The sequence below is a fragment of the Rutilus rutilus genome (genome assembly GCF_951802725.1).
Source record: "Rutilus rutilus genome assembly, chromosome: 20".
Taxonomy (NCBI): Eukaryota; Metazoa; Chordata; class Actinopteri; order Cypriniformes; family Leuciscidae; genus Rutilus; species Rutilus rutilus.
This window is the reverse complement of record NC_140225.1, coordinates 1,727,562-1,754,922: the sequence shown is the minus strand read 5'-3', so window position 1 is coordinate 1,754,922 and position 27,361 is coordinate 1,727,562. Positions and strand designations below refer to the sequence as shown.

General features: G+C 34.9%; 1 protein-coding gene across 4 annotated transcripts; it reads right to left on the bottom strand.

Annotated features, from left to right (window-relative positions):
• Nucleotides 1-547: 547 nt before the first annotated feature.
• blnk (B cell linker) lies at nucleotides 548-27,361 on the bottom strand. Of its 4 annotated transcripts, XM_084390853.1 has the most exons (25): nucleotides 27,177-27,360; nucleotides 26,946-27,008; nucleotides 18,009-18,055; nucleotides 15,458-15,523; nucleotides 14,824-14,880; nucleotides 14,297-14,343; nucleotides 14,018-14,058; nucleotides 12,551-12,683; nucleotides 9,845-9,945; nucleotides 9,687-9,756; nucleotides 9,527-9,583; nucleotides 9,414-9,439; nucleotides 8,639-8,661; nucleotides 8,356-8,412; nucleotides 8,092-8,122; nucleotides 7,157-7,202; nucleotides 6,994-7,066; nucleotides 6,877-6,904; nucleotides 6,760-6,790; nucleotides 5,813-5,897; nucleotides 5,701-5,732; nucleotides 5,544-5,584; nucleotides 4,965-5,048; nucleotides 3,372-3,527; nucleotides 548-1,171 (listed from the first exon to the last, which is right to left on the bottom strand). In XM_084390853.1, exons 1-25 carry the CDS (start codon nucleotides 27,243-27,245, stop codon nucleotides 1,055-1,057), a joined length of 1,581 nt encoding a protein of 526 aa, XP_084246979.1. In that variant the 5' UTR covers nucleotides 27,246-27,360; the 3' UTR covers nucleotides 548-1,054. The 4 variants fall into 4 exon arrangements, with proteins under 4 accessions (XP_084246979.1, XP_084246980.1, XP_084246981.1 ...); XM_084390854.1 differs by lacking the exon at nucleotides 14,824-14,880 and having other exon boundaries at nucleotides 27,177-27,361; XM_084390855.1 differs by lacking the exons at nucleotides 18,009-18,055; nucleotides 26,946-27,008; nucleotides 27,177-27,360 and adding an exon at nucleotides 16,949-17,096.

Genomic DNA, 27,361 nt, shown 5'->3' with positions numbered 1-27,361 from the left:
AGTAACTCAGGTATTTTGTTGTACATTTTACTTTACAGTTACCTGGAAAAAAAAAATCTGATTATGTAACTCGTGTTACTTGTAATGCCTTACCTCAAACACTGAGAACAAGCATTATGTAACTGGGCTTTTAACTTAATATATATATATATATATATATATATATATATATATATATATATATACAGCAGGTCAACTGATGGTCAAATCTAGTATTAGATTTTCAGTGGCCCACAAGTTTTCCAATTATTGCAACCTAAAAAGTAATGTAAACCAAATTACAGCCATTGAATGTGGATCGAATGTACAGAGCCGACTGTGGCCTATGTGGTTAAAAAGAAGTCATTTTTATTTATGCCTATTTTTTTTTTTTTACTATACAAATATTGTATACTATACTGTTATCTGTAGATCTGATTACTCTTGCAAAATAGCCTGCATGCTCCAAAGAATATTTTTGATCAACTCACGTGACTAGTCCAGCTTATGTAAAATATATGTAATTTATATGAATAATTTGAATTAACATAGTACACAACACAATAACTTTAAGTAAAAAGATTCATATTTATTTTTTTACTGCACACACTTTATATAAAACAAAATGTTCATACAATGATTCAACAACAAATACACATAAACTGTACAACTGTACCTTATTTGCATATCTTCATTTAACATTGCTCTCTTCTCTGCTGCTGTATTTTTAGCTCGTTTCGTCACAGATATGTAAACACGGACCTCTTTCATCATTGCAACGTTAATCTTGAATGGTATTTTCGGCGTTTCTCTTTCCGTCGCGTCAAATTAAAAAAACCGCGTTGTTTTAATTCCGTTACTGCGGCTGTTGTGGAAACGCGCGCCTTTGTGCGATCGGCCCTGTCACTCACTAAAATAAGTTATAAAAGTAGCAGCAAGTCCCAGCTTCGCAAGCGTGGATCTGTTTCCATCATCTATTAAGGTAAGATGTGAAACCATCATCACACAGTTGTATGTCAGTACAGTTATATTTGTCAGCCTGCAGTCTTCAGGTCGCGCTGTTGTTGTGGTTGTTTCACGGCTTCACTGCATGCCTGAGTTTGGTGGAGTCTTTGGTGTTGCTCTGTGAGTCGACCAGCACGAGAGGATTCTTCTGGTGGTTCTCAATAATGTCTGACACGCTGCTGAAACGCTTGAGAGTAAAGAGAGATGATAGTTAGTGACTGAGCTGACAACTTTACCTCTTTTCACCACATGCAGTGTATTTGGACACTTAAGTCACACTTATCTGAAAGCCATTTAAATGTGAGCATGAAATCAAAAGGGACTTTTTTTTTTTCATGGAATATTTCAGCATTTATTATAAATGATTTATCCGTGCACTGTGCACATTTAAAAAAGCCCTCAACTTCCCCTCCCTCTTGCAGCAACTTCTTCTCTGATGACGTGTTTACCGGCGCGTGGGCGGGGCAACCTGTCATTCACAGAGATCCAGAGGTGGACAGTAACAATGTGCATTTACTGTGTAGGCTACTGTACTTAAGTACACTTTTTGAGTATCTGTACTTTACTTGAGTATTATTTTTTCAGGAAACTTTTTACTTTAACTTCACCACATTTGAAAGACAAATATCATACTTTTTACTCCACTGCATTTCTACGGCCCTTGAGTAGAAAGTAGTAATGTCAGTCAGTGGATGATTTTGGTTGCAGGGGTTGCATTTTGGTTGGAAATGAAAGTCGGGTTGACGTCAGAATCCAACATCATCAACCTGATTTTCATTTTCAACGTTGGGTTTGGTCTTCTAAATGCGAATTTTGTCATTGTTTTGGAGCACACTAGCTTATAGATAACAGTAAGGCTAACATATTCATACTAAAAGCCAAGAAACTTTAAATAGGGCACTATTTGAGGGAACAGCCATTTGGGTGTCCGAAACAATTGTGGACGTTATTGAGTGACTTATTCAATCTCACATTCAATCCCACTGGAACTGTGTTCGAGAAATACATGTGATATTGATATGAGGGCAGGCATAGATTCAGAGGCTTAAGGTACTGTAAGTTTTACACACAACAATAATGAAACAATGCATTGACATTTACTTTTGACTTTTGATACTTAAGTACTTTTAAAAACGAGTACTTCTGTACTTTTACTTAAGTAAAAATAGGTATTTATGACTTTTACTTGGAGTAATATTTGATCAGTAGTATCTGTACTTTCACTCAAGTAAGGAAGTTGTGTACTTTGTCCACCTCTGCAGAGATCCACCAATAGCAAACCACAACCATCAAGTAAGCTCTTTACAATGGCAAAGTTTTTGAGGGCTGTGAAGAACTCTGTCATCACCGGTGTGCTGATGAAGATGTTTTCATAATTTGTGGGTGTTTTTTTCTATTTGCATGTTTGTTTGTTTTCTATTTGCATGTGTTTTCTTCAGTTGCGCTCTCTCGGCCACCGTAGGTTGGACTCGATATAGCGTTCCTTACAACTTACCAAAGATCCAGTGATCCGTGGATATTGACATGCAGCAGGAATCGTGTTTACTTTCCTGACATTTATATGAGCCTGATTTCGACGCCGGGGAAATAATAAAGCAAATTTGTCTGTGAACGCTTTATATTAATACAGTATAGATCCATAAATCCATGTGATCACTTATATCAATGTTATATATATCAACATACCGTCCAGCCCTAAAACTTGTATAGTTTTTTGTCAGTGATTTTAAAACGTCCAATTATGCAGAATATACGATGGTAAATATTTAATTGATGAGTTGTCAATACAATATAACAATACAATATATAGTGTATGATTTTACCCCTAAATTCAGCATATTGACACACAATAACTGCAAATCCCTCAATGATTTGCAGCGATTCATTTACTTCTCTTTTCTGTAACTTCCGGCAGTCTGTAAAAACACACCTCAGATTTCTTGTCAAATCTATTAATACAGTAAATCTCAAAGCTCTTTCCCGTTTTAGATGGGTTTTGTGTGTTTTTTGCGCCATTCACGCTGAAAACCAATGCTGTCAGTGCTCAGTGTTTCTGCCACTCATTGTGTGTGACCACTAACCAGTGATGCAATTTGCCTTTGACTGTGCCCTTCAGCTTCTAAATTGCGACGCCGCAAATTGGTTGCGAAAGCTGCGTGTTAGAGTTAGTTTCTGTTGTAGCATTTCACAGTCGACCTGCAACAATCCCTGTCTCTAATCAATTCCCAGTGAACAAAATCAAGTCTACATGTGTTCTTGTTCCAGAAGCCGATTCTCCTGGATATACGTCACAATAGGGAAGAAAAGACTATCGCAACTTCTGTTTAGTGACTTTTTAAGTGTCCAAATTCTTGTTAGGGTCAGTGTATCACCATGTCCTCCTTTACCTCCTCTCCTTGTTTTTCTTTCCCCAGAGCATATTGTTTGTTGGAAGCGATGTAGCGGACGGGGATGTTGTAAACTCGGCCGTTGTAAAACACCACGAGTGTGTACGGCTGCTGTGCGTCCACACCAGAGCTCTTCCTGAGCAGAAACGACCCGTCCTGAAATACAATCAGACAAAAAGCCACATACGGATTAGCTACATCTCAGATAGGGATAGACTGAGATTTACATTCATGCATTTGGCAGATGCTTTTATCCAAAGCGACTTGCATTGCATTCAAGGAACACACTTTATCAGCAGCTCATGCTTGCCCTGGTTTTAGCTTTTAGGTTTTAGTTTTAGCTACAGGAATAATAGCAGCCGGTAATCATTTGTGATGTTTTAAGATTATGTGCATTGTCTGATAAACATTTGACTGTTTATTCCACATTTCCAATGTTTTTGTTTGCATTTTCTGGTTTTGAATATATTGGTGCATCTTGAGTTCATTTATTTATTTTATATTTTATATTTTTATTTATTATATTATTTATTCATTTATCAAAAATATTTCCATTCCATTGTTCCAGTCGCAAAAGAAAACATCCATTTCAGTGTTCTTGTGATTTTTCCAAAAGAGGAAAGAATATCATGAGATTGATTACATGGATCCGAAGAGAGAAAGATGCCAATTTTGCCAGCCGTTTTATTTAACTTTATTTATTTAAGCCGTTTAAACTCACAACTGACTAGTTTAATGAAATTTAATGCCATGGTCATATAACATCAAATTAAGGATGCACCGATATTAAAATTTTGGCTGACACGATAACAGATATAATTCTTTATAATTGAAAGCCAATAACCGATATATTGGCATACACATTATTATATAATTTTTGAGAGCCTGATTACAAAAACAAAAGTCTCACCATTAAAAGCCGTGTCCTAATTATGATGTTCTCATTATAATTTTATGCAGCTTATATGACAGCACATGTTGCACTTAACCGTATTTTCCTTTTCAAAGTGATTCCAATCATATTTCAAGCGATTCAAAACCATCATGTCGACCTCAGCTGAAGGAAATAATACATTAATTATCGGCTTTAATATATCGGCCACATTTTCTTATCGAGCCGATAACGATAGCATTAAAAAGGAACATATATCTGCCAATACCGATATGGTGGCCGATATATCGTGCATCCCTACATAAAATGTAGTGTTATAAATGTACATAGAATGAAAATGTTAACAACTTAGCAAGATTTACAATGTTAATTACTTTGGAAAGGTGAAGTAAATCAACATGCATGATGCATATTATCAGTGTTTTATTGGCCACTTGCATTTGCTTGGCTTCTGCAATAATGGATGAGTATTTTCACAAAAGGTTTTGATTTAAATAATAATGCAAGAAATTAGATGTGTGTACACATCAAAGCCGGATTTGGTTTCCTCCTAAAAGAACGGCAGTGATGAACTGTTAGTGGATCTGATATAATGGCAGAGTTGATGTATTATAGTTCAGGGTTTACAGGAATTTGCTGGAATTTCTAATGCAACGTCTGTGTGAAATGCATCAGTGTTGTTTTGTGCAAGCCGGACATGCCTTAGCTGAGCGAATGAGAGCGTCCTCTGCTGTCTTGCGGTCACAGCTGCTGGCAAACCAAACCTTTTTATACACACCAGCTTCCTGTGAGAGAGGACGGGATAGTCAGACTGACAGAGAAATGCATGCTGGGATGCTCTTAATTATAGTACTTGTGCTGCAAACTGAGGCACACTAACATCAGGGTCACTTTTCATTCTCTGTCAGAGCCAAACCTTCTCAATAAAAAAAAAAAGGGTAACACTTAACAATAAGGTTCATTAGTTAACTTTATTTAATGTATTTACTTACATGCACTAACAATGAGCAAAACATTACTGTATTAGTTAATGTTTGTTCATAAAAATACAGCTGTTCATTGTTAGTTCACAGTGCATTCACTAATGTTAACAAACACAACCTTTTTAATGACGTATTAGTAAATGTTGAAATGAATATTAACTAAGATTAATAAATGCTGTAGAAGTATTGTTCATTCTTAGCTCATGTTAACTAAGGTAGTTAACCAATGAACCTTATTGTAAAGTGTTACCGAAAAAAAGATATGCGTAAAGAAGTCAAGAAAATAATTGTAATCACCTCGTCGGCGGATCTGCTGTCTGAAGGCAACGTCCCTCTGCCTGGACAAAATAATATTAATAAACAGACAGAAAAGGAAAGACTAGACAGATCTGATGTCGATATTTGCCTTATAAACAGAGAGATCTGCTGAATTTTGAGAAAGCGTGAATCTTACTTTGGGAGGGAACCTGTCGAGGCAAAGGCATTCTGTCGGAGAGAAGGAGTTTAGTTCTTGTGGTTCTTTATGATTACGGTATAAAATGAAACCGTGGTCGGTGATTTCTTACCTGGCTCGATGAAAGCCTGTCGACGGACTCGACGTGGAGTCCGCTGGGATAGTCACTGGTGTTGTTTTAGATGATGATGCTGTAACTGAGATCATGTGACCAACAAAAGGTCTTAATTAAGATTGCATATCCTGGAGACTTTCATGTTGGTTACATCTACAAGGTATTGGCTATATTTAGTATAGCACACTTTCACTGCGTGAAGAAGAAGGCTATTTTTATGTATGCAATGCATGCAATGATGTGCCAAATTTGTGCATTGTAAAACTGTTGGGGTGGAACAATTTTTCGTGTCACAATATATCGCGATACAAAAATGCAACAATATGTATTGTGGAAAGTTCACCCAAAATAACAATTAATGTGTGAGAAAAAATTTCAGTTTTATACATTAAACTACTGTATGTGCTGAATATAATGTATAATAATGCAATAGGGGAATATTTGTGGGTCCTGATAATGCCAAATGTCTGATGTCACCAGTAAAAAGTGACATTATTTTAAATATATCTAGTCAGTGAAAGTAGATATTCGTCTAAAATAATTCAGTATTTTCAGCTTCAGAATCATGAATATTGTTATTCTGGTGTCTCTATTGTCCTGTGCTTTGGGTTTCCAGCACCAAGTCCAAATCTATTCATTTACACACACAAGGTAAAATCAAATTTAGCATTTTAATCAACAGTACCTTTTTTGTTAACCTTTTATCATATGTCTTGGAGTATCGCAATAATATCATATCCTGAGTTCAGTATCGTGACGTGAGAGTATCGTTACACCCCTAGAAAACATTTACTTTGGGCTTACTTTGTGTCATAACGCATCAGTTTGACTTATGCATCTTAATACTGCAGGATTCACCATATACCGTACGCTAGATTTCAAGCAGAAAAACATTGCTTTTGTTATTCTATGACAGTCTCATCATGAGGGATTTTGATAGTTACCTTCACTCTCTCTGCGAGGAATGCTTGGTTTCTGCAACGATGGATGAGTATGTTCACAAAATGTTTTGACTGAAATAATAATGCACGACTGTTTTTAAAGAAATGAGATGTGTGTACCGGCATCGAAGCAGGACTTGGTTTCTTCCTAAAAGAACAGAAGTGATGAACTGTTAGTGGATCAGATATAATGTATGTATTATCGTTGTATTATAGTTGAGGGTTTCCAGGTCTTACAGGTCTCGAGGTCGAGGTGTCGGTATGGATGGTCTCCGCGTCCCCGTTGTGTCCTCTGGTCTTGCTTTAACCACTAACGAGTGTCAGAAGATAGATGGTTTTCAAGAGAGATTGTTTTTCTGCATTCATTTGCTCAGGTTTAGTGTGTGTAACTGATACTCACTGTCATCTGCGTCACACACCTCGTAATCGTCCTCTGATTGGGATCCCTGCTCAGACACATAGTGGAAGAAGACCGTCAGCATATTCTCAATTAAAAACACACATTTTGGTTTGTTATATCATATATCAGCGACATATGTGCATATAGGGCTGATCGCTTATTTACATTCGAATCAAATGTACATGTTGGACAGGCTGGTAACAAACGTCTCATTTGTCAACATTAGTCAATGCATTAGCTACGATAAACTGACAATATGTGTGTGTGTGTGTATGGGGGATATATGTATATATATTAGGGATGCACCGATATGAACATTTTGGCCGATACCGATAACATTTATATTTGAAAGCCGATAACCGATATATTGGCCGATAAATCGAAATAATATAATTTTTGAAAGCCTGATTACAAGACAAAAGTCTCACCATTAAAAGTCCCAAGCACACAATTATAATTTTCTCATTATAATTTTACGTAGCTGATATGACAGACTTGCACTTGACTGTATTTTCCTTTTTTGAAGTGATTCCCATTAAATTTCAAGCAATTAAAAACCATCATGTTGATCAGTTTGCATCTGAAGTGTCTCAGCTGAAGGAAATAATACATTATTTATCAGCTTTAATATATCGGCCAAATTTTCCGATAACGATAACATTAAAAATGAACATATATCGGCTGATACTGATATATATATATAATATATCGTGCATCCCTTATATTTATATATATATACTGTGTATATATATATATATATATAGTAAATACTGAAATTTACAACTAAGATTAAGTATTGTTCATTGTTAGTTAATGTTAACTAATGTTATCTATTTGATGCAAAATAACATTATTATTTTTTAGTGTTATTATACTATTGGTAGTTGCAGTTCTTGCTTATATTATTGATGATTAAAGTGATGATCGATACTCACTGGAGGCGTTGATGGCCTTCTGGCGTGCATTCTGTATGAACAGATAAAACATGGAAAATCTACATTTGTTTTTAATTTGTGCATTCAACTCTTTCGTTTGGAACATTTATCATTTTGTAGTGTTTCGAGAGACGGCTGTGATATTTAAACTGATTCGCATTGTTAGAGAACCAAAGTAATGGGAAAAAAAGTAGAAACTATCAAAATGGTAAATGTTGGTAAGGGTGTTTGTGATGATCATATAAGTAAGAATGACTGTAATACCGTGGACTGGCTTTAGGAGGCGCTATCTGTGTGTTCGGCTGAAGAGTCTCGTTACTTCTGATGATCAGAACATTTATGGACACAGAACATCAATATAAAAGAGAGAATATGCTCAAAGTTAGACTAAATGTAGTGTTGACGTGTGAGTATATAGCAACATCTTCATGCACTGGGAATAATTGAATGTAATTACTGCTATCTGACATTGAGTTTAACACTGTTTTGTAACATAGCTAGTTTAATGTGTGTAAAATAAATAATATAGTTAATTGGGAAGTTTTACCTTTTCTTAGAATGTGAATTCTCCTATAAACAGAGACACAAAGCTGTTTTTTTCCAGAGCATTTATAAGGCAAATTAATTTTAGAAGCTTAAAGGATGAATCACGCATGTTTGTCAAGAACATGTCCATGTCATATTTCATGCCAAAATCATAAATAAAAAAATGATGCATGATGGGATTAGTTGTACTACCTGTAATTTATGCAGATTTTAACCATGATAATATTAATAAAAATTATTCAGATTGAACTATTTTAAACACTGCATTGCTATAATCACCACTGATCAAAACTCCATTAATCGCATCTAACATTCAAGTTTGTTTATATATGTGTGTATATATATTATTGTATGTATATATGTATATGTGTGTGTGTGTATATATATATATATATATATATATATATATATAATGTATACATCTAATGTATATATCTAATGTATATGTGTATATATATATATATATACACACACACACACATAGACATGTATATATATTTTATACATAAATATAATCATATATATACACATATATTATATAAACAAAAACTTTTATGTTAGATGTGATTAATCATGATTTATCGATTTGACTATATACATATTACAGTAATGAGGTTTTGGGGATAATGTCATGTAATCAATGTTTCCAAAAGGCTTAATTTTCTTAAAATACAAACTGCATGCTCTTATTCTTTGATTTTGATTTTGACGTGAACTATGACCTGAATATATTTAACTTCAGTGACCTGAACAGAGCTCTTTTGATTGAAGCTTACCTTCGAGTCAGGAACCTCATAGAAATCTAAAAAAAGAAGTGCAGTAAATGCGCTTTCAATATTTGATCAAATAAACCCAGTGAAACTGTGCAGGTCTTGGAAAATAATCTCACCTGGATCGTGTCCAGAAGCAGGAACAGCAGGTTTGACCCCTCGGTTAACCGTCGGCTCTGGAAATCACCATCATTAGAGCTTTATTTATTGATAATAATAATAATTCAGTGTGCTACAACATTAAAAACGCCTTGCATAAGCGTTCCTTTATCATCTTACTTGTTAGTGTTTTCCCAGTGGGGTCGATGTAATTATCATCCATTTCGTCCTCTGGCTCAATGTAATCTCCCTGAACAGAGAGAGTTGCAGTATCAGTAGTTTATTGTGTAGTAAATTAAAGTGTGTGTAAAGTTAATGGTGCGAGCCGTTATTATTACATCATCTTCCTCTGGCCGACCGCGGGCCAGTCGAGGGGGTTTGTGCCTCTGTTGCAGATGGAAAGGAGTGTTTGGTTTTTCCGGTCGACCACGACAGCTGTCTGGTGAACAGAAGAAACACACACCGGAAGTCTGGTTTTAGAACTGAACAATTTAGCAATATGTCATCAGTTTCTCACACTTATTGCATGCTTTTTTAGCATTTGAAAGCATTGCTTTCTTCAAAGTTTGCGTTTTACAGAGTTAAAAAAGCATGCAATAAGTGCTTTCTTCAAAGTTTCATTCAGTGACAAAAGACCAGGGGCCGGTTTCACAAAGATTGACTTTGACTGTGGGCTTAGATATAGTAGATAGTCAGACTTCAGATACACATCTAAATCAGACCGTTGCACAAAGCACTGAAGACTCTGACTATCTTAAGTAGGAATACACTGCACTGCATTCTGGGTAAAATAAGACACTTTTCGCACATTTTTGACTTGTCTAACACTATAGACCGCTCTAAAATAGCTTTGTGAAACCGGCCCCAGGAGCTTTAAAAAATAAATAAAAATAAAAATCACATTTCACTGCATTGCAAAACATCTTTTGTGTTCCGCGGAAGACGGTCGTTTGGCGTTTGGTGGGGAAATGATGGGAGAGTTTAAATGTATTCAGTGAACTAGCCTTTTAAAGTCGACATGAAATGCTGTTTGCAACCCATTTTTCTTGTAAAACGAGATTCAGAGTGAAAAATGTAGGGCAGGACTGGATTACAGAAATAAGAGTTCTTGGCAGAGCTGCACGATTCTGGATAAACTGAGAATCACGATTTTTCTCCATATAGAGACTTCAATGGGGTCCAACGGGTTGAAGGGTCCAAATGTGAGTTTCAGTGCAGCTTCAAAGTCTCGACACGATCCCAGCCGAGGAATAAGAGCCTTATCCAGCGAAGCGATCGGTCATTTAAAAATAAACAAATTTATTTGGGCTGGGTAGTGACACAAATTTCACAATTCGATTCGATTTCGATTCACAAGCTTGCAAATCGATTCAATTTCGATTCGATTCAATATTGATTATTTTGGATATCAGGAACAATACATGGCAAATTTCAAATCTCTTCACTAATGCTGTAAACTATGGGAGTCAGTTGTGGCCTACTAGGCTTCATTAGCCTACTATAATATTGAAGGTAAAAATGAACTGATTTGTATAAAAACTTAAATCACACTTTTATTTATTTTTATAATAATAAACTTATATGAAATGTAAACATTTAAATAGTGGCTGTCATAAAAACCTGCCAGATTTATTCAAACATGCATTAAATATTGAAGAACATTAAAAATTATTATGAATATGTAATATGGTGCATATATTTAGCAAAATGCTCCTCTCTAGAGTTAATGTTTCTAGCTGACTGACGAGTTTATGGTCACTGGATATGTTTTTTCTGAGGTAAATGTGACATTACATGACATTGTTTACAAGCTGATGCTGAGCTGAGCCAGAACGACCTCACGCCACAGCGCCAAAACTGTATTTATGTTTTGGAATTTCGTAAGAAAATGGACGTAATTTGAAATCTGAGACTTTGTTTCATATCAATAGTAACAAACATTAATTCATCAACTGAAAACAGGATGACTAATCTATTCTTGGGATTTAAGAATCGATATCGGTTCGTAAAAATGAGAATCCAACGGGTTGAAGGTCCAAATGTGAGTTTCGGTGCAGCTTCAAAGTCTCGACACGATCCCAGCCGAGGAATAAGAGTCTTATCTAGACAAACCATCGCTCGTTTAAAAAATAAATAATAATAATTATATACTTTTTAACCACAAATGCCCGTCTTGTACTATCTCTGAGATGTGCCACGCATTACATCATCACGTTGGAAAGGTCACGAATCCTGGAATGTTTTCCTCAAAAACCTTAATTTATTTTCGACTGAAGAAAGACAGACATGGACATCTTGGATGAAGTGGGGGAGAGTAAATTATCAGGAAATGGTTATTTGAAAGTGAACTACGCCTTTAATTTACTAGAGATTCTGACACAATGTTAATTACTGCAGTTTAATTAATGTGAATGAATTATTTTTAAAAATCGGCTGAGTGAATGATTCAATGACTCGTAAAGACTTTCATCATTGGATGAATCAGCGTTTTTGAACGAATCTAGTCACGATTCAATGACTAACACATTTTAAACAGTCACTTGTCGCCACCTACTGGTGGAAAGGTGTAATAATACAATCGTTATTTTAAAGGGTAACTCTCGCCAAAATGCAACCTAGGGTCTTTTTGTGAATCTACCCGAGGCAAACTTTCGTGTAAAAGCATAATTAGAATGGAAACGCCACTTTTAAGTTTGACCGTATTTTCGTTTTCGGTCAAATTGCCTGTTGAATGGGAGTGAATGGGGCACTTCTATGATAGCATCAAAAATCGCTATTTTTTAAAAACACTAAGAAGGCTCGACACAACATGAAACTGTGCTGGAAGTCTCACCAGGGGCTCTACACATGAACTCCAGCATTGAGAACATTGTTTGTGTACACAGAGTTTACTAAAAAGAAGGATTTTGAACAGCTCACTGAATAAAAGACAGCTAATATAACCAGAAGCGGATGAGATCGGAAGCCTCGACACATTCAGGTTACAAATGTTCGAAATGAAAAGTGAGGTGGATAAGATCCAGTGCGTCGTGATACTCACTCACCCACATACTCTCCTCTGGGGTTCGTGATGGACGAGCCGATGGTAAAGCCCTTCCCGTGACCCTCTGACCTCGGCGGAGGCTCGTAGTTATCGTCGTGATCGCCGCCCTGTGGCTCCTCATATGTATCGCTGTCCTGAAATATTAATATGTGATCAGTGTCTCTCTATATGTCCTGCTTTTACAACTGCAATAGTGGAGATTAATCGGTATAACTGCATTTTGAAAATTGTGTCATTGCTAGTTTCAAATAAATTGTATTTACATTTAATTGAATTAGACGTACACAACAGTGTGAAGTTAGTATCAGTGAGATACCATAGCAATAATGTTTTTATTTTTTTGTTTTTATGTACTATTTTCAAGTTTTAGTAATTTGGTCGTGTGGTTTTGTCATTTTTATTAGTTTTGTTTTTTAAACCGTGCTTTGTGATTAATCACATCTAACATAAAAAAATATGTTAAATTCCCATAGAGGCAGGCAGATTTTTATTTTTAAAGGCCAGTTACTTCATGGATCCAGGATACTATGCATCCTGATAAAGTTCCCTTGGCCTCTGGAATTAAAATAGCCCCACATCATCACATAGCCTTCACCACACCTAGAGATTGGCATGGTTTTATTTCAGTTAGCCTAAAAGCTAGTTTGATTTGCATTGCTCTCAATGCCAAGGGAACTTTATCAGGATGCATAGTATCCTGGATCCATGAAGTAACTGGCCTTTAAAAAAAAAAATCTGCCTGCCTCTATGGGAATTTAACATAGGGGTGTACTAACTTATGCACCCTGTATTTTAAGGAAGAACATTTATTTATTTACGATACATTATTCATTCACAAAGAAAATTGGTGTCCTTAAAGGTTGGATTTTTCCTAATTTTTTAAATTAAGGCATTAAGTTCAATTTCCAAAATATGATTTTTTATTCCTCTTTTTAGTCAACTTTAGCATGGGTGTATTAACTTATGCATTGCACTGTATATATATATATTTGTTGCACTTTTTTATTTGGTGTAAAAAGGGCCTTTAAAAACACCACAATTTACTGTGTTCATATATTTCATGAGTAGATACTAATTAGATATGATTATTTTAAAACAGGTTTTTTTACTTAAATTACTTAAATTAATATTGACCACTACACTGTAAAAAAAAGTTGGTGCCTTAAATTAAGTACAATCAACTTTGATGTCATTTCAACATAAATTACATTAAACTGACTTAAAAGATGAGTTGAATCTTGTATAACTTTATATAAAAAGTTTTAAATTGCTTAATTTATTTTGATGAGCCAAAGCAATGTAAAAACATATGTCATCATAACTTATTGATCATATCATTTTTTCTGGTCGTACAGTCATTAAATGATTCCTGACGTTACATTTGTACCATTTCTCCCGTAAGTGAGCTGTGAATGACTTTATCGGGTGGAGAAGTGATATTACTGAAGAAGAACAATCATGCACTTACAAAATCTGAGTCAGAGTATCTCTCGGTATCCGGAGCTTCGCCTGGAAAGTGACACAAACATGGTCATGAGGTCAGAAACTGAATATATTTAGAGTGTGTCTTAATGCTCCATGAATGCCTCATGCATGTCATTTTAAGCCACTGTATTACATTATGCTTTATATTATTTCATAGGCCTGAATCAACCTGACTGCATTGGGTTACATCAAGCGAAAGTCTTTTTTAAGGGTCAGATCAAGTAGAAATAGGTGCACATTTTTAGGTGCACAAGAGACTTGCCTTGATAGTCCCTTGCTGGTACTTTCGGAGGACCTTTCTTCTTTATTCTGAAACAAAATTGAAAATAACCCAAAATACAGGAAGTTCTTGAGAGTTGATATCAGCGCATTGCGGATTAGTGACGCTGAGCGAGCGAGTGGATTTGTAGTTTTCATTTGTCAGCGACCTTTAAACACCGCATCATATAATTGCATGTAATCTACAACAGGCAAAAGCAAAGACACACAATGGCTGGATGCATTTGCAACGGAATAATGAGACGGTTGTTAAAGTTAAAAGCCAGATTATAGTAAGTCTTTCCAAAGACACCACAAAGATGACGCAACGGTGGCTGTCTGGGGCCATTTCTTCACTCACAGACAGAGAAGAACAAGCAGAACAAGCTATATTTTGCACTTGAAAAGATAATTTGCTTTTCAATAAGCCTAAATTTTAAGCAAACACACCTACAGGCTAACAATGATGTTAAGACACGCATGCATGCTTTTTACGAGTTAGGATTCACAGCACAGAAACATTGATCATACCGGTCCAGCGTATTTCTCCCGGTTTTGAGAATATTAGCGGTTTGTTCGTTCTGAAACCTTAAAAATGAATACATTTTGTTATTTGCATTGATGATGAATATTAATTACATTTCCTGAAGAATATGTGAGCGTGGAAAACACACCTCCACTTATCTAGGCTGTATTTTTATTTCTGAAAACGGTCAAACCAGTGTCGTAGTAAAGTTCAGACACGAGGAATCATTGATGTCTGGCACGCAAATGGTGCGGAACAAACATGCATTGAAGTGCAGTGAAGTTTCATGTGGAAAAACCCCTAAGCATGAACAATTGCTATTGTGATACTTGACTTGCAATACAATGCAATAATTGCAGAAGGAATGCGCCGAAACTGTTTTGGTTTTTTTTTCATGTTACTATAATGACTATTTTGGACCACAGGTGTCCTTTCATTAATAACAATTGCTTGCTATTGGTGCAATAATGCTGTTTTCCGTCATGCACGCCACACCTAATGGCCCGTTTTGGGACTATTACTCTGAATGAATAGAGGAAGTGAGAGCGAATGTGTTTGAGGACAGTCACCAGATGTTTCCTTGTGTCTGTTTTCAGCCTGACTGTGAGTCAGGGCTGATGTGATGTGTGTATAACATACCGTTTTAGTCTGTTGAAAAGGCTGTCGTCATTCTTCTTTATATCTTGAACAATTTTTTGGAGTTGCCTGAGAAACAAAACACACGATGAGTTAATAAAAGCACATACTGTACACTAGTGGTTAAGAGTTGGAAAGGAGTCTCTTCTGCTCACCAGGGCTGCATTTATTTGATCAAAAATACAGTAAAAATTGTGAAATATTATTCCAATTTTAAATTACTGTTTTTTATGTGAATATACAGTAAAGTGTAATTTATTACTGTGATCAAAGCTGAATTTTCAGCATCATTACTACAGTCTTCAGTGTCACATGATCCTTCAGAAATCACTCTAATATGATGATTGTGTTGATAATCATAAAACAGTTCATATGTAACTTGACTGATATTTTTGTGGAAACTGTGATACATTTTATTTTTCAAGATTCTTTGATGAATAGAAAGTTCAAAAGAACAGCATTTATTTGAAATAGAATCTTTTGTAACATTATAGATAGATGGATAGATATTCATATAGAAAAATTGAAAGATGGATAGATATTCATGTAGATAGATAAATAGATAGATATTCAGATTGAAAGATGGATAGATATTCTGACAGATAGATAGATATATAGATATTCAGATTGAAAGATGGATAGATATTCAGACAGATAGATAGATATATAGATAGATATTCAGATAGAAAAATTGAAAGATGGATAGATATTCATGTAGATAGATAGATAGATAGATAGATAGATAGATTTACATGTATTTATTTGGCAGACACTTTTACCCAAAGCGACTTGCATTGCATTTCAAGCTACACATTTCCATTCTTATCAGTTCTTGCTTTCCCTGGGAGTCGAACCCATGACCTTGGGAATGCCAACACGTTGAATTATGTGTTTTAACATCTTATCAGATCCAGAGATAACATGTTTCTGACAGACTCAATCTGAGCGGCTTCACGTCTGCGAGCGAGACGTATAATGACCATAATCACAGTCCTCAGAACAGTCCAACACTAACTCTCTAACTTCAGCAAATCCATCAGACAGTCACATGATCATCCTCACTGAACTCCGCTATCAGGATCACACGGAAGGTTTGCTGATCAAACGCTTTTACATTTACATTTATGGCCATTTATATATTTTAAAAAATTTTTTATGTACATTATACATAATTGATATGATATATAAATATTTTATATATAAATAACACATTTAAAAAAGATATACATGCATGTGTGTGTATTTATAAATACAAAATAATTGTACACACACATATATTATGAACACAAACTTTGATTTTGAATGCGATTAATCGTGATTAATCGTTGATCTGATTAAAAAAACAATTAAACACAATATAGGTTTGACCAGCAAAACGTTAGATCCTTTAGAAGCAGTTTTCTTCTCTTAACATTAAATCTGTGTTAAGCAGTGGTAAAGTGACTGGAAGAGCGCAGTAAACCTCCTAACGCATGAATATCAGAGATCTCTCACCTCAGTTTATCCGCAGCAGGAGCCGTGAGTCTGTTGAACTGCTCCATTGTGTGTGTGTGACTGTCGAGTGTGAGTGTGAGTGTGGGTGTGTGTGTTCAACAGCACATGCTGCAGATGTAGAGGAGGGCCATTTTCCACAGAAGTGGTTCGTAATGAGGATTTCGAAACTGCGGTTGAACGTCATGTTACCTCTATATTTAGAGTCAAGCCATTTTAACCTGATTCACTTGATGCTTTTTCTCGAATCTCTGGATTCTCAGTTCTCCGTCTGTGCTTTTTCCAACCTTTTAATGTCTAATAATAATTCTGAATGATTTTGTCTTAACATTATTGCACTAGTCTTCTGATGCATACACATATGCGCTATGAGTGACGTTTAAGGCATTAATAATGTAACACATTTGTTCCTAGCTAAGTAAGCACTCGTGTTTTTCTCCACGGATACGAAACAAACTCGCATGGCTTTTCTTAAAAGGTTTTGAAAGGGTTAGTGAAAGTATGTGCTTTATTTTTAGTTGCAGTTGTAGTTGTATTGGAACAATAATAAAGTCTTTGCAAAACTTTACAGCCATTATTCATAATGTATGTTATAATAATGCATTCGATATTTTCATAAATAAAACCAAAGTTAAAATGCATTATGGGTAGATTCCTTTTTGATTGTTTGTCATGTTTTAATGCATTATACTTTCTAAAGGTGTAATAGGGGAAAAAATTTATATTATAATGTATGCATCATAAAGTGCATTAAAAGGCATAATTAATGCATTAAAATACTTGTAGAATGCATTATATATAAAGGCTTCAAGTAAATTGTTACACCATTTTTTATTGCTGAAATTTCTGTATCTTATAGTATATTAGTAGTAAATATATTTTGTTAGATGCACAGGCCACAATCCTGCAGTGTGTGTGTTAGTAAAACTACACCGTTTCCTCATTGCGACAGGCAATCATTGACCAATGAGGAACACATGACAAATAATACTGTAATACTATAAGTGCCTGGGTGTAGAGTTTAGAGTTTAGAGTAGAAATAGAAGAGAAACCGGTTCCTTACGGCCGATGGAGGAGGCTGAACTTGTTGAGGTCGCCGTCCGACAGAGTCTGCAAAAGAAACCACAGTTCAGAGAAGCTTTTCATGCAACTTCAAGAGAATCAGTAATATTCAGTGACAGTCGAGTTTCTGATACAAACACACACACTCTCAGTGGCTTTCTTAAAAGAAACTTGTTCTAGAGAATAAAAATAAACATTGCATTTGTGCTTAAATAATAGTAGTTAAATTAGGACGTCTGATTCATTTCTGTATATATATATATATATGCATTCATTCATTCATTCATTTTTTTTTCAGTTTGTGTCACTCGAAAGTGTTTCTGTGAACCTATAAATGTTTAATGAAAATATACATGGGTAAATATTGTTATAATGCTTTGTTTGATTAAGTTATATCAGTTATTGTTTGACTAATTTAATGCATTTCAGTTGCATTTTGTGCCACATAAAATCATAGCAAAAGTAAAGTATGAAGTCTCTGACATGTGACTTCATAGAGTTAAAATAAAATATATTCTGCCATTTATTCACTTTTTGAATGAATACAGGTGAAGCTGAAGACAATTTGCACTCTTAAATATAATAATATAACTTTAAATGCACTACAAAGTGTGGATCATAGTCAGAGGTGGACAAAGTACACAACTTCCTTACTAGAGTGAAAGTACAGATACTGGTAAAATATTACTCAGTTACAAATAAAAGTCGTAAATACCTATTTTTACTTAAGTAAAAGTACAGAAGTACTCGTTTTTAAAAGTACTTAAGTATCAAAAGTAAAAAGTAAATGTCAATGCATTGTTTCATTATTGTTGTGTGTAATACTTACCAGTACCTTATGCCTCTGAATCTATGGCTGCCCTCATATCAATATCACATGTATTTCTAGAACACACCCATACACAAAAGAAATATATTTGAAATATATTTTCAGTATATATTTTGGAATATATGCAAATATTTGAAATTGGCCCAATAAATATATTTCTTGTTGAAATATATTCTGAAATATAACAAAAATATATGATGTTAAGTGTGAAATATATTTATTGGGCCAATTTCAAATATTTGCATATATTCCCAAATATATACTGAAAATATATTTCAAATATATTTCTTTTGTGTATGGGCAGTTCCAGTGGGATTGAATGTGAGATTGAATAAGTCACTCAATAACGTCCACAATGGTTTCGGACACCCAAATGGCTGATCCCTCAAATAGTGCCCTATTTAAAGTTTTTTGGCTTTTAGTATGAATATGTTAGCATTACTGTTATCTATAAGCTAGTGTTACTGTTATCTATAAGCTAGTGTTACTGTTATCTATAAGCTAGTGTTACTGTTATCTATAAGCTAGTGTTGCTGTTATCTATAAGCTAGTGTGCACCAAAACAATGACAAAATTCGCATTTAGAAGACCAAACCCAACGCTGAAAATGAAAATCAGGTTGATGATGTTGGATTCTGACGTCAACCCCACTTTCATTTCCAACCTAAATGCAACCCCTGCAACCAAAATCATCCACTGACTGACATTACTACTTTCTACTCAAGGACCGTAGAAATGTAGTGGAGTAAAAAGTATGATATTTGTCTTTCAAATGTGGTGAAGTTAAAGTAAAAAGTTTCCAGAAAAAATAATACTCAAGTAAAGTACAGATACTCAGAGAGTGTACTTAAGTACAGTACTCAAGTAAATGCACTTTGTTACTGTCCACCTCTGATCATAGTAATAAAACAGCATGTTACTTTGCAGAAGGGGATTTCTAAAGTATCAAAAGTTGAGCCAAAAAGGTGAAATCATGCAACAAAGAAAATATGATCTTTGTTTTTTAATGTAAGATCTTATAATAAACTTCTCTGGGTTTATTAGGGACACAGAATCCATGCTCAACGCTTGAAACATTAGTATGCTACGCTTATACTTCAGGAACCGCTGAATAATTCAGTGAGTAAGTTGTTTTGTTCCTAGTTTAGCATCTTCGTGTTTTCGAACACCCTAGTTATGTTTTGAATGAAATACTGTAGCTTACTGAATTATGCAACAATAGATATTTCTGTAGCAGTTTGCTGAGGTTTTTTTCCCCAATCAGAAAGCTTGATCTGTCTTTTCCCTGATTCCAACACTAGGTGGAGCTCTCACCCAGCAGCGAAACTGAGGCTGCTGTTCACTCAGAGTGTGTACCTGTGTGTGTGTGTGTTGGGGAAAGTGCATAGATTTGAGTGTTTTGACGTATTGGCATATATTAACGAGTCATAAAATCGATGGACAGAGCTTGATGACTGTGAATAAATGATGAGGAGAGCATCCGAAGGAAGAAAATGTCCTCTGAGACTCACAGAGAGATGATTTATGCTCTAATTCTTCCTGAATAATGTAAATACTCTATTTTACATATTTATTTTTTATGTTAAAATTCTTTGGCCTCGTTTCATTTTGCACTTTTTAGTAGTTACTTTTATGAGCTCCCTTTCCTTTCCTTTAACTTAACTTTATTTTGGGTTGTGGAGATGCTGGAGCATCTTGGGCTAAAGGCTTATTTTATTTATTTTTACTTTATTATTTTTATTTTATTTGGGTCAAGGAGATGCTTATTATTTTATATTATTTTATTACTTTTTTATTTGGGTTGTAGAGATGCTGGAGCATCTCAGGTTTAAGGCGTATTCTATTGATTTAATTTGTTTATTTATTTATTGACTTCATTTGGGTCATGGTGATGCTGGAACATCTCCGATTAAAGGCTTATTTTATTTATTTTATTTATTTATTTATTTATTTATTTTATTTTATTTTATTTTATTTTTATTTGGGTCACGGTGAGGCTGGAGCATCTTGGGCTGAATGCTTATTTTATTTATTTTATTTTATTATTTTTATTTTATTTTATTTATTTTTATTTGGGTCACGGTGAGGCTGGAGCATCTCGGGCTGAAGGTTTATTTTATTTTATTTTACTTTATTATTTTATTTTATTTTATTACTTTTTTATTTTGGGTTGTGGAGATACTGGAGCATCTTGGGCTGAATGCTTATTTTATTTATTTTATTTTATTATTTTATTTTATTTGGGTCACAAAGATGCTTATTATTTTATTTTATTTTATTACTTTTTTTATTTGGGTTATGGAGATGCTGAAGCATCTCTGGTTTAAGGCGTATTTTATTTATTTATTTATTATTTATTTATTTACTTTATTTGGGTCATGGTGATGCTGGAACATCTCCGACTAAAGGCTTATTTTATTTTATTTTATTTTATTTTATTTTATTTTATTTTATTTTATTTTATTTTATTTTATTTACTTCATTTGGGTCATGGTGATGCTGGAACATCTCAGACTAAAGGCTTATTTTATTTTATTTTATTTTATTTTATTTTATTTTATTTTATTTTATTTATTCATTTTTATTTGGGTCACGGTGAGGCTGGAGCATCTCGGTCCGAAGGTTTCTTTTATTTTTTGATTGATTGCAAAGCATGTAAACTTTGACACCGCCACATGAACAGGCCATTAGTTAGCCTCAAACTAGAAATATGGTTTGACCTATAAATAAAAATGTTCATCACACATCCTTCTGCTTTCAGTGTAATACTCTCTGCGTTACGCATCAAAACCCCCGACAGCTGAAGTCTTGGCGAAGCGTCTTTCATAAGTATCTGACGGATCTAAAAGAGACAAATGCAAGAGGTTGAGTTTTCTGAATCTCCAACTCTCTGCAGACAAAGACGAGAAAATCTCAAAGTCCTGCCTGAAATCAAGCTTAGCCTTTTGACACAGAATAAAATATGGAATATTTCTCCTTGGAAGCTGCTTGCTGAGGTGAATTATTTATGTGGAGATTCTCCAGGAGTCGAAGCGAGAGACACTGGAATCACAGCTGCATATTAAACAGCTTCAGCTTTCACATAAGCGGCGCTCAGAGTCTCGGCTCGAGTCCCACAGACTCTCAGACCTCTGAACGCAGTCAGAGACGAATGACCAATCACATCAAGAACCACAACATCACCCAAGTTTGACCAAGTGCTCCGTCTACATCAAACCTCTTCAGGCTCCGGGACTCTTGTGTTGTGTAACACTCTGGGTGTCACAATATATCGCAACACAAAAATACAACAATATGTATTGTGGATAGTTCACCCAAAATAAAAATTCATGTTTTCAGAGTTTTAGTGTCAGTACTACATAAACTACTGTATATAATATTGAATATAATGTACACTCTCAGAAAAAAAGGTACAATTAAGCTGTCACTGGGACAGTTCCTTTCAAAAGGGTTCTAATATGTACACTTTTGGTACTAATACTTTTGGAACTAATATGTACACTTTTGGTACTAATATGTACACTTTTGGAACTAAATGTACACTTTTGGTACTAATACTTTTGGAACTAATATGTACACTTTTGGAACTAATATGTACACTTTTGGAACTAATATGTACACTTTTGGAACTAATATGTACACTTTTGGAACTAATATGTACACTTTTGGTACTAATATGTACACTTTTGGAACTAATGTACACTTTTGGTACTAATATGTAAACTTTTGGAACTAATGTACACTTTTGGTACTAATATGTACACTTTTGGAACTATTTTGGAACTAATATGTACACTTTTGGAACTAATATGTACACTCTTGGAACTAATATGTACACTCTTGGAACTAATATGTACACTTTTGGAACTAATGTACACTTTTGGTACTAATATGTACACTTTTGGAACTAATGTACACTTTTGGTACTAATATGTAAACTTTTGGAACTAATGTACACTTTTGGTACTAATATGTACACTTTTGGAACTAATATGTACACTTTTGGTACTAATGTACACTTTTGGTACCAATATGTATACTTTTGGAACTAATATGTACACTTTTGGAGCTATTTTGGAACTAATATGTACACTTTTGGAACTAATATGTACACTTTTGGAACTAATATGTACACTTTTGGAACTAATATGTACACTCTTGGAACTAATATGTACACTTTTGGAACTAATGTACACTTTTGGTACTAATATGTACACTTTTGGAACTAATGTACACTTTTGGTACTAATATGTACACTTTTGGAACTAATGTACACTTTTGGTACTAATATGTACACTTTTGGAACTAATATGTACACTTTTGGAACTAATATGTACCTTTGAGGAACTAATATGCACTCCACAGTGACAGCTTTTGTATTTTTGAGAGTGTATAATAATGCAATGGGGGAATATTTGTAAAAATATGGTGTCACAATATATGGCAATACAAAAATACAACAATATGTATCGTGGATAGTGACAATATTTATTGTGGATAGTTCACCCAAAATAAAAATTCATGTTTTCAGAGTTTTAGTGTCAGTACTACATAAACTACTATATATAATGTTGAATATAATGTATAATAATGCAATGGGGGAATATTTGTGTGTCTTGATAATGCCAAATGTCTGATGTTACCAGTAAAAAGTGACAAATATAACTAGTCAGAGACAGAGTGCAAGCATATATTATAAAGCATAACAATTCTGTATTTTCAGCTTCAGAATCATGAATATTGTTATTCTGGTGTCTCTATTGTCCTGTGCTTTGGGTTTCAGCACCAAGTCCAAGTCTATAGGCCTTTTCAGAATGTTTGTAAACAATAGGCACCGAGTAACTTCCGGGTGGCAGAACGCGAGCGGCTTCCACTGACTAACTGAAGAGATCCAGCCAGCGACTGCAACAGTTACATAGTTAAAAACATTGTTGTTGATCAAAGTTGAAACGATGATGAAAACGTGTTGTGTTTGGGGTTGCGCTGCCAGATATACAGCAAAAGGTGTAGCAGCTAGGGGTTTCATCGATTTCCTGTGGGTGAGGAGGTTATAGCGAGTGGACGCTGTGTCGTCAAAAGTAGGAAATCTTAACGATCCCCTAAATTATATGATTCATCCAACGTTTACATTTCTGCTGCCAACCCTGCTTGCCCTTCAACTCTGCTTTGTGTATTCTCAAAACGGTCCATCTACAAAATCACAGCAGAGCATTTATCTTCCGCCGGGGAAATTCGAGACTAATATTAGTAAACTTGTCTCTTGATGAAGAGACTCATTGCCAGTCACTGCCTGAAGTAAAAGAGTGCTGCCCACTCTCACGCATTCACCGTGAGACTCACGCAATTGTCACTTTTCACACGCTCTCACGCCACACATCCATTTTCTCACGCAACTTACCGAAATGTATATTCCTCATACATAATATCGACCAATCAGTGTTTTTCAACCGCGCAAAGGTCGATATAACAGCTGGAGAACAATTGTCACATAACATTTACCTCAGGAAAGCCATTTAATGACTATGATAGGCTATATAGCACGTTATTTTGGCTAGAAAAAAAGAGCTATAGAGAGTATTTTGCTAATTATGTGTAGGCCTACTATATTACATATTTATTATATTTTTTACTTATATCATTAAACACAGTTGTTATTATGATAAAAAATGCATTATATTGAATTAATTTTTTTTTTTTTATAACATTTTTACTGTCGACGGTGGGCCTCCCTTCCAAGCAATTTACTAGCGTTGCCATAGGAACACTTCGGCTTTTGCCACCCGGAAGAACGTCTAATACTGATGTGACGTCATGGTGAATTGTCGTAATACCAAACTTAGCATTTTAATTAACAGTTAAAACCTTTTATCATATGGCTTGGAGTATCGCAATAATACCGTATCGTGAGTTCAGTATCGTGACATGAGCGCATCGTTACACCCCTAGTTGACACATTTCACCTTTAAAACTGATTTGAGACCAGACAAAAAATTGCTTTCCAAGTTGCAAGCAACTCCTAATTTAAGACTCTCGAGATTATCGGGTTTCTTTCCTATTAAAATCAAGGGATTGTGTTTTATGAACTCTTCTTCTTGTTGGGAAAGTAGCATATAAGTCAGTACTGTTGGTAACTTAACACTGAGTGAAAGTCACGATGTTCTGCTTCTAGAAGTCTCATCACGCTCTTAACACACACTCATCGAGTGTCAGAGGAAACGTTCCTGTGATCTACACACTCTTTCACCAGATGGTTACCGCATAAACGCCACATGAATATGCAAAGATATCTAAAATATGCCCTCGGCACCCGTTCAGGAGGACACTGGGAGAGTTGGGGAAAACACGCTGTTACTTCAGCAAACTTTAGGCTGCAAGTGAAAGTGGATGAAATGAAATGCCCTTTTTCCCAGTAAAGGAGGTTAGTGTTAGTGTTGGCCAATCAGGATTTAGGAAGTAGTTTCTGAAGAAAAGAGGCCGTCGTTTTCTTTTTTTAATGTCAACTTTTTGCTGAGTCAACAAAACAAAAATGAGGACCAGTGTATTTTGTTTTCATCATACTTTTAATGCGATATTTAAAAAAGCATCAGGTAAGAATATTTTTATTTTTTATTTATCTAGTGTCTCGGGCTGAAGTTTATTTTATTTTATATATTTTATCTACTTTCTCGGGCTGAAGTTTTATTTCATTTTATTTTTTATTTACTGTCTTGTGCTGAATTTTTTATTTTATTTTATTTTATTTTATGTTTTATCTGTCTCGGGCTGAAGTCTTTTTATTTATCTACTTTCTCGGGCTGAAGTTTTATCTAAAGTTTTATTTTATATATTTTATTTACTGTCTTGGGCTGAAGTTTTGTTTTATTTAATTTATGTTTTTTTTATCAGAATTTATCTTTTTTATCAGAATTGCGAGATATAAAGTCGCAATTGCGTGTTATAAAGTCAGAATTCTGACTTTTTTTCTCGCAATTGCGACTTTATATCACGCAATTCTGACTTTATAACACGCAATTGCGAGTTTATATCTCGCAATTCTGACATATTTTCTCAGAATTGTGAGATATAAACTCACAATTGTGAGATATAAAGTCCAATTCTAAGGGGGAAAAAAAGACGGACTTTTTTTTTTTTTTACCTCAGAATAGTTTATCTCACAATTCTGACTTTATAACACGCAATTGCGACTTTATATCATGCAATTCTGACTTTATATCTCCCAATTGCGTATTATAAAGTCAGAATTGCGTGATATAAAGTCGCAATTGCGAGAAAAAGTCAGAATTCTGACTTTATAACACGCAATTGCGACTTTATTTCACGCAATTCTGACTTTATATCTCGCAATTCTGACTTTATAACACGCTAGAAATAAAGTCAGAATTGCGAGATGTAAACTCGCAATTGTGAGATTAAAAAATCGCAATTATCTCTTAAAATGTTTTGTGGCGGAAACAAGCTTCCATACTTATCTAGGCTACTGTCTCTTGCTGAAGTTTTACTTTACACAATCCAACTAAACACTGATGTCCACACATGCTGTAATTGATGTCCATAGATTCGGGCTGAATCGAGTTAGTGTTTCTGATGAACTTTATACGGGTCGGTCATAAATTCGATTTTGGACTGATGACGTCATGCATGTGAGTTTCTTCATGTTCTTCTCTTGTTGAATATTCCATTTGTAAATGTGTCACATTATTAATAACAAATGTTATTAAAGTGTGTAATAATGACTGTTTCCAAACAGTTCTTCAGGCGATCTCACTCAATCCTGACGGCATGAATAATCTCCGGTATGTCATTAAAAGTCTTTCCCTGGACTGACGGTTCCAGTTTCACCACAGCATCTTAAACGATAAATATTTGCGCTTGTCTAATTCCTCCATCAATGCAAATCCACTATAAAAGATGCAAGATGACTGAGTCAGACCGTCACTTCCCCATATGAAAGAGTTTTAAAAGCACTGATTGTATCTAAAATACACGATTAGTAGGCTAGAATCAAATGCTAACGATATTAACACTGATTAGATTTAGATGACATTGCAAAGAGAAAATATTGGTCAATATTGACCAAAAGCGAAGATTTGACCAAGAAAGGGAACTTACCAGAAACCGACAGCCGTCAATCCGGTTCCTCTGAACCGAGTCTGCACAGTCTCGCATGTTGTTCTGTGAACAAACACCATTAAGCTTCAGCTCATGTACACATTAATCAATAAACATGACTTAAACCTTTTTTCATTGGATGAAACAACAAAAATAGGCCTAGTTGAAAAGCATTAAATGTCTTTAGTAAATCGCGGTTCACACACGAACTGAACTGAATTGAACCCTCACCTGAATCAGAAAGCCGGACACCTGCGCGGGACTCCATCCCTCACACTGTTCCCGGGTCGGTAAACTCATCCTGGATCGGTTAAACCCGTCTGAATCCGCTCAGAGGACAACACACATTCAGAAGAGGCTTCACTGCCAGTGTGAGGCAAGCTCTTGCAACATGGGAAGTTCCTCTAGTTCTCGAT

Bases quoted from the DNA above. Each gene is read 5' to 3' on its own strand.
- blnk (XM_084390853.1), bottom strand. From the start codon at position 27,245: ATGAGTTTACCGACCCGGGAACAGTGTGAGGGATGGAGTCCCGCGCAG. The intron at 9,757-9,844 runs GTAATAATAACG...CTCTCTGTTCAG, and splicing joins GTCGGCCAGAGGAAGATGAT to GGAGATTACATTGAGCCAGA. The intron at 9,584-9,686 runs GTAAGATGATAA...GGTGATTTCCAG, and splicing joins CACTGGGAAAACACTAACAA to AGCCGACGGTTAACCGAGGG.